The sequence below is a fragment of the Nicotiana sylvestris genome, chromosome 8 (genome assembly GCF_000393655.2).
Source record: "Nicotiana sylvestris chromosome 8, ASM39365v2, whole genome shotgun sequence".
NCBI classification, from domain to species: domain Eukaryota; kingdom Viridiplantae; phylum Streptophyta; class Magnoliopsida; order Solanales; family Solanaceae; genus Nicotiana; species Nicotiana sylvestris.
The window spans coordinates 20,924,025-20,932,510 of NC_091064.1; the positions used below are offsets into that span (position 1 = coordinate 20,924,025).

The 8,486-nt window shown below is 41.1% G+C and overlaps 1 protein-coding gene across 1 annotated transcript; it reads left to right on the plus strand.

The window, feature by feature from the left end:
* The first annotated feature begins 6,797 nt into the window (after nucleotides 1-6,797).
* Nucleotides 6,798-7,196, plus strand: LOC138874769 (uncharacterized). Its single transcript, XM_070153551.1, has one exon. It carries the CDS (start codon nucleotides 6,798-6,800, stop codon nucleotides 7,194-7,196), a length of 399 nt encoding a protein of 132 aa, XP_070009652.1.
* The last annotated feature ends 1,290 nt before the right edge of the window (nucleotides 7,197-8,486 follow it).

Here is an 8,486-nt window from a genome sequence, read left to right on the forward strand (position 1 = left end):
TGCAATAGGACAATCAATTTCTGACTCTCTGTCTTTTAGACTCTTAAGGAAAGAAACTCAGAACTTCAATTCAACAAAAAAACCAACACTAATTCTGATTTTCAGTAGTCAAAGCAAGACCTCACTCTTTCAATTTTTAGTTCTTAAGTTACTCACTTTTTTTTAGATTGAAAGACCAGTTAATGTTTAACCCTTAATTCTCTCTTAATATTCAGAAAATCCCCCCCCCTCCCCAACTTGTGTCAAGCTCTTCTTCTTTATAGCCAAACTTGAAGCACTTAAATTAATCCCACCATCTTCTCCCCATCCCCCTTTTGAATCCCACTACTTAATGTTTTGTCCCCCACTATATTAAACAAATATATTAGTTCCCACTACCACATATCTTTTCTTTATTTAATTCCCTTATTGCCCCATTACCGCATGTTTTGTCCCCCATCATGTATTAAATAATGTATTGTTTTAATATTATTTAATACTTAGTGGACAGAGCACTCATTAATCATTTTTAAAAAAACTTAAAATCCTGAAAATGCCCCTGAAAATACTGCAATTTACCATTTTACCCCCATCCCTTTCAATCTGTACCAAAACCATATCAGCTATAACCAATTCACCTAATCAATTAATCAAATTACAGCAGCTATAACCAAATCAAGCCTGACAATTGACAACTAATAATCAAACTCTGCATAATAAACTCGCCAAACAAACTCCTAATCGACAACGTTCATGAATTAACAACAAAGTCAGATTCATATCCGAACAAACTCATCAAAACAAACAAGTAAATCCAAATCACTAAACTCGATCATCAGTTGACCTCAAACTAAATCAAACAACATCATAACCAAGATGAATGATTCATACTAAATCAAAAACTAAAAACCAACACATAAACACTCACATTAAATCACTTGATGAAAAACTAACGAACTTCAAACAAAAAATGAACACGAATTAAATCCAACAACATTACAATAAAGATGAATGATTCAAACTAAATCACTCGACATTCGACATTAAATCACTTGATGAAAAACTAACAAACTTCAAACAAAAATGAACACGAATTATCTCTAACACAAACAAAGACCTAGGTTCGAATTCAAACCAACCTATCGGAACACGAACATAATCATAGAAAGAAGAAAAGGAACGGAAGATAATTTACTGAACAAAAACTAAAAGAAAAGAGAATGGAAACCTACTAGTTTGAAGTCCGGGTTTGAACGGAAACTTGGCGCGCCTGAACAAACACCACTGTTTTCAACCCATTTTCATTTTTTGATGCAGTGACGATCGAGTTCATGGCTGGACGTAGAAGAAATGATGGTCGTCGCTCATGGCTGGACGTAAGGTTTTTCCGGCGACTGGAGGAAATGACGAAGGAGATGAAGTTGGTTGTTTGGACAAGCTGCTGGTCGACGAGCTGCTGGTGGCGAGGGGGAAGGAAGTTGAAGACGAAGCAGCAGCCATGGTGGCTGACTGGAGCTGGACGGACTGTGAGGAGCTGGAGGTCGACGAGGCAGCGGAGATGAAGAAGAAGAAGCAGCAGCAACATTTTGTCGCCGGCTTGGTGGTTGCTTAGAAGGAAGTTGGGGTTGGCTGGGGTGTTGGTCGTCGATGCAGACGAAGGAGAAGGCAGCCATGGTCGTTTGGGATGAAGGGTGAAGGGGACGACGGACGCTGGTTCGTTGCTGGAATGATGGACTGGTTGCTGCTGGGCGGGGTTATGGGTGACGCTTAAGGGGTCGTTTGGAGGGTGGTCACCGGACTGACGAAGAAGGAGATACAACAGCCGTGGTTGCTGGAGATGGCAGTGGGGTTGTTTGAAGCGACGTGGTCGCTTGGGTAAGGTGGTTCGTTTGGGACAATGGTGGTGAGGGGGGCAGCCATGGGACGTGAGGGGGAGCAGAAGCAGCGAGGGCAGCCATGTGAGGGTTGATGGGGAAGGGGGGTTGTTTGGAGAAGGAGAAGAAGAGGATGGGGCGGGTGTTTTTTAGGGTTTTGGGGTAGAAGAATGAAAAATGGGAGGGAGGGGGGTAACTCGTTTGGTTATGGGGCGGACCGGGTCGGGTTGACCCGGTAGGGATTTGGTTAAGGGGTTATCCGATTTTGGGCTTGTGGTTTAGAATTGAAGAAAAGGCCCAATCCGATTTTCTTCTTCTTTTATTGCTTCTTTTTTCTTCTTTTATTTTTCTTAAACTAAAACTAAATTCTAAAAATCCTAAATTATCCTGTAGAACTAAATTAATTTATAAAAGTGCTAATTAACTATTAATAACAATTAACACACAATTAAATAGCAATTATGATAAAATCACACAATTTGGACATTAAAATTTAAAAATGCAACGTACATTATTTTTATGATTTTTTTGTTCTTGTAAAACAAACTTAATTGCTCCTAATTGTAGAGTCAAATCCTAAATGCAAAAATGCGACATATTTTTGTATTTTTTATTAATTTAACAAAAAAAAAAATGCACGGACAAATACAAATAATTATTAAAAAATGCCACGAAAATTCTCAAAATGGTAGACAAAGGAAAATTGTTTTGTTTTGAATTTTTGGGAGTATTTCTCACATAGGGCAAAAATCACGTGCTTACACTATTGTTGATTCCCTTGTCGGGATGTTATCATTTCATTTGTTTGGGCGAGGAAGAGTGTAAAGTACGAAGGGTGATGTCGTGCATGCTATTGTGAGTGAGTGTTAATCCACGGAGGGTGATGCCGTTCAAATATTGTGAGTGTTAATGCACGAAAGGTGATACCGAGCCATGTTATTGAAAGTAAAAGCACAAAAGGTGATGTCGTGCCATGATTAAGAGAGAGTAAAAGTACCAAAGGTGATGCCGTGCCGTTTCTATTGAATTCTATGGTGAGGATAAGAGTAAAAGCACGAAGGGTGATGACGTACACTTGTTACCGTGTTATTATTTCCGTTGTTTCAAGGTTGATATTTACTTTGTCGCTTTACCTTATTATTGTCATAACTTGACACCCCCTTCAGCATGTTCCCCCTTTTTCCCTGTCTTATTCTGTTTAATTCTTGTTATTATTGCTTCTCATACATGATTTAATTGCACAAGTTTATATGGTTGTCGTGTCCTAGCCTAGTCACTACTTCGTCGAGGTTAGGCTCGACACTTACCAGTACATGGGGTCAGTTGTACTGAGACTACACTCTGCACTCTTTTGTGCAGTGTGTTGACCCTAAAGGTCATCTATTGTTTAAGAAGTCAAAACTGCGTTCCGAGGCCTTAAAACCTCTTTTTGTCTAACCTAGTATTGCATGCGTAGTCCGGCGCGTCTTCGGAAAACTTTTATGTGAATTTTAAGAAAAATAATGAAATTGGCCTTTAAAATTGGTTAAAGTTGACTTTGGTCAATATTTTTAGAAAACGGACCTGAACCCATGATTTGACAGTCCCGTAGGGTCCATAGTAGAATATGGGACTTGGGCGTATGCCCGGAATCGAATCCGAGGTCCCAAGCCCGAGAATAGAATTTTTAAAGAAAATTGTTTACTGAAAAATATCAAAGCTTTTAGAAATGAATTGATGCATTTTCTTGATGGTATCAGGCCCGTATCTTGGTTCTGCAGCCCGGTACAAGTTTAAAAGAATAATTAAGTTGAATATGTAAAATTTGGTAAGAATTGGAAGTGGTTTAGTATAAAACAGACCTATTGTTGAGAAAAAAAAAATTTCAATGTTCTTGGATAATTTCATGAATTTGAGGTTTAATTCATAGTTGTTGATGTTAATGATTTGATCGTACGAGCAAGTCCATATGATGTTTTTAGACTTGTGTGCATGATTGGTTTGGAGCCCGAGGGCTCGGGTAAGTTTTTGATAGGCCACCGAGTGAATTTAGACTTAGAAAGATAGTTGTTGCAGGTTCAGTAAAGTTACAGGTCTTTGAACTGGAGTTCACGGTCCGCAATGACTTTTCTCGACCGCGCTAGGGTCTTCGCTGCCGCGGTGGGATTTTCGCGGTCAGCGGTGGGCAAGGACAAACTTCCGCGGCCATGCTCGATATTTTGCAGTCCGCGGTGGAGCTCCGTGGTTGCGGTCCTTTTTCTACGGTCAGTGGTGAGGATCTGAGAGGGGTATATATAAATGAGACCTTTCAGCCATTTTTCATTTTTCAAAACCCTAAAACATAAGAGGCGATTTTTCAAACACTCTTTCTTCCCCAAAACACAAGTAAGTGATTTTAAACTCATTTCTTTCACTTTTTAACTTCTTTTTACAAGATTTCATCCGAGAGTCTAGGGTTTTTATGGTGGAATTAGGAATTTTCGGTAGAACTTAGAAATATCAAAATTTGGGGATTTAAACCTCAAATTGAGGTCGGATTCAAAAACCAATTGTATATCCGGGCTCAGGGGTGAATGGGTAATCGGGTTTTGACCCGAATTTCGAGTTTGGACCAAGTGGGTCCGAGTTTGATTTTTGACTTTTTGGGAAAAATAATGGAAAATCTATTTTCATGCATTGGAATTGGTTTATTTAGCAATTATTAACATTATTAAGTAAATTGTGACTAGATACAAGTGAATTGAAAGTGGAATCGAGAGGTAAAGCGGTATTTGAAGCTTAATTTTGTCTGTGGATTCAAGGTAAGTGCTTGGCCTAACCTTCGCTTGAGGGAATAGGAGTTGTGGTCTACTTGCTATGTGTTTGTATCAAGTACGACGTATAGGTGTGGTGACGAGTATCTATACATTAGTGTCAAGCATGCCCGTGAGTCTTATATCATGATTTGTGAACCTGTCATGTACCAATCATGCTCAATTGATGCTTAGTAATGTTGAACAAAGCTTATGAAAGTTTCTTGATAATTGACTATTGTTGAGTATTGATTCAAATTGAAGTTTCATTTTGTAAAGAAATTTGTTGAAACAAGATTGGTTATAGCTGAATCCCTTGCCGGGATGTTTTGTTGATATTGTTGATTTCCCTTGCCGGGATATATTGTTTCTATTGTTTGGATGAGGAACAGTGTAAAACACGAAGGGTGATGCCATGCATGATATTGTGAGAGAGTGTAAAGCACGAAGGGTGATGTCGTGTATATATTGTGAGAGAGTGTAAAGCACAAAGGGTGATGTCGTGCATGATATTGTGAAAGAGTGTAAAACACAAAGGGTGATGTTGTGCATGATATTGTGAGAGAGTGTAAAGCACGAAGGGTGATGCTATGCCGATATTATGAGTGTTAACTCACGAAGGGTGATGCCATGCCATAATTATGTGAGGTAATGCACGAAGGGTGATGTCGTGTTGTTTATGATGTTTCATATGATAAGGATGAGAGTAAAATCATGAAAGGTGATGTCGTGCACGTGTTACCGTTTCATTATCTTGTTGGTGTAAATATGATGTTCATTATGCTCCGTTATTTATGCTTCTTTACTGGCTTATTGTTAGAACCTGTTATCCCCCCCAACATGTCCCATTTCCACTTTATTATGTTGATTCCTATTATTATGATTCTGTCTGTATATGATTTAACTACACAGGTTTATTTGATAGTTGTGTCCTTGCCTCGTCACTACTTCACCGAGGTTAGGCTCGACACTTACTCAGTACATAGGGTCGATTGTACTAATACTACACTCTGCACCCTTTTGTGCAGATTTCGGTACCGGACCTAGTGAGTAGCTGAGGTAGTTGCCTTCAGTACAGAGAGACCAAGGTAGATCTGCTGGCATCCGCAGAGCCTAGAATCCCCCTTCCTTGTTTTAGTTTTTCTGCTGTTTCTTTCAATTTGAGAATAGTTGTATTTCTTTCCAGACTAATGATTGTAGTAAAAATCATAGATGTTCGTGATTTTGTGACACCAGATTTATGGGTAGACTTTTATTGGTTTATTTGAATATGCTATAACTCTTCTGCACTTATAATCTATTAAACTTTAGTTTTGGCTTATATCTATTGGGTTGAATGTTAAAGGTGTAGAACCTTAATAATTGGCTTGCCTTGCTTTCATGAGTAGGCGCCATCATGACTCCCGAGGGTGGGGAATCCAGGTCGTGACAAGTTGGTATTAGAGCTCTAGGTTGCTTAGGTCTCACAATTCACGAACAAGCTAGGTAGAGTCTAAGGGATCAGTACGGAGATGTCCATACTTATCCCCCATGGGCTATAGAGTTTAGGAAAAATTCACATCTATTCCTCTTTGCCATGCGATTTGACCTCTCAATGCTAATTGAACTTCTACTCTGTTCTTTCGCAGATGGAGAGAACATGTGCTTCTTCATCTGCTGACCAGCAGCCCAAGCCCCCAGTGGCAGCTCCTACGAGGGGTAGAGGATGAGGCCAAGGCCGTGCTAGAGGCCGAGGTAGGGGCAGGGCCCAGCCCAGAGCAGCAGCACCAGCGGCGGAGCCTCAGGTAGATTTTGAGGAGGAGGCTCCAGCTCAGACGGTTCCAGTAGGGCTATCTCAGGTCCCAGAGGGGTTCATCGCCACCCCGGTACTTCAGGATACTTTGGTCCATCTAGTTGGCCTTATGGAGAGTGTTGCCCAGGCAGGCTTACTTCCGGTTGCACCAGCCGTCTCTCGGAGGGAGGACTCTCGGAGGCAATTTGAGTGCCTCCAGCAGGGTTCTATGATCGTCACTCAGTACGAGACCAGATTCATTGTGTTGGACCGTCATGCTCTTATCATACTTCCCACCGAGAGACAGAGGGTGAGGAGGTTTATTGAGGGACTCGCTCAGTCGATTCGATTGCAGATGGCTAAGGAGATAGGGAGTGGATTTCTTTTCAGGATGCGGCCAATATGGCTAGGAAAGCGGAGATGGTTCTATCACAGAGGAGTAGTCAGGGGTCTAACAAGAGGCTCCATCATTCGGGTAGGTTCAGTGGTGTCTCATCTAGAGGCAGAGATTCTTTTGGTAGGGGCCATCCTCCCATGTCGTTTCATTCAGCACTTCAAGCTTCTCACGGTGCGCCAGGTGGCCGTGGTTCTTATATGCAGTATTCCGATCAGCAGTCCTATTGTGCACCACCAGCTCCTATCAGTGCACCTCCGCTCCAGAGTTATCATGGTGGTTACTCAGGCCGTCAAGGTCAGTTTCAGGGTCAGCGGTCTCAGCAACCGAAGTCTTGTTACACATGTGGTGATCCGGGGCACATTGCTAGGTTTTGCCCTCAAGCCTCGAGCAGTTCTCAGCATTAGGGTTCCCGTGCTATGGTTCAGGCACCGAGTGTTCCACTGCTCGCTAAGCCAGCTAAAGGTAGGAGTCGAGGTGTTAGAGGTAGAGGTCAGGCCGTTAGATGTGGAGGTCAGGCCGTTAGAGGTGGAAGCCAGCCATCTAAAGGTGGAGGCCAACCAGCTAGAGGTGGAGGCCAGCCAGCAGGAGGCCGTCCTCGGGACATAGTTCAGGGTGGTGGGGCCCAGCCCCAATGTTATGCTATTCCAGCCAGACCTGAGACTAAGGCTTCCGATGCAGTTATCACAGGTATGGTTTCAGTTTGTAGTAGAGATGTTTCAGTTCTATTTGATCCGGGGTCTATATATTCCTATGTGTCATCTTATTTTGCCCCTTATTTGGTTGTGCCTTGTGATTCTTTGAGTGCACCTGTATATGTGTCAACACTGGTGGGTGATTCCATTGTTGTACACCGAGTCTATCGCTCATGTGTGGTTATTATTGGGGGTCTTGAGACCCGTGTAGATCTCTTACTTCTTGATATGGTAGACTTTGATGTGATTTTAGGGATGGACTGGTTATCCCCTTATCATGCTGTGTTGGACTCTCACACCTCCTTTTTACACCCCGAGAGGTATAAGGGAGTTTTTTCAATTTAAGTGACATTATTTAAAATGAAATTATTTATTAATCAGAGTCACCACTTGGAATAGTTTAATTGGTGTTCCAAGTCACCGGTTTATTTTAAATCCCAAATCGAGGAAATTCGACTTTCATTTTAAAGTCTGCGAACCAGAAATTCTAAGTAAGGAATTCTGTTAACCCGGGAGAAGGTGTTAGGCATTCCCGGGTTCCGTGGTTCTAGCACGGTCGCTTAAACTATTAAATTGGCCTATTATCTAATTTTAATACATATTATAACCTATGACACATTTTAACTTATTAACCACTTTTAATTATTTTTAGGAAGATTCAACGTTAAACACGCCTTGAACCATGCCACATAAAATGCACCCGCAGTTCGCGACACGTTTTATTTAACGTTGTTAAGAAATCAAATTAGGTCACATGAAATGCACACCCGAATTTAATAAATAAAAGAAAGCCAATTTTCATATCGCGCCTAAAGCAACTACGAAATTTCAAATTAATAACAAAGTTTGTGAGGGCCAGAAAAAAATCAATTAATGGCATACCTCGATTTTAAAGAGTTGAAAATTAATCAAGTGAGGGCTATGGGTTTTGGGATTTTATTCAACATGGCACACCTCAATTTTTCTATAAAAGCTAGCTAGTTTTATGAGGGGCATGGACTT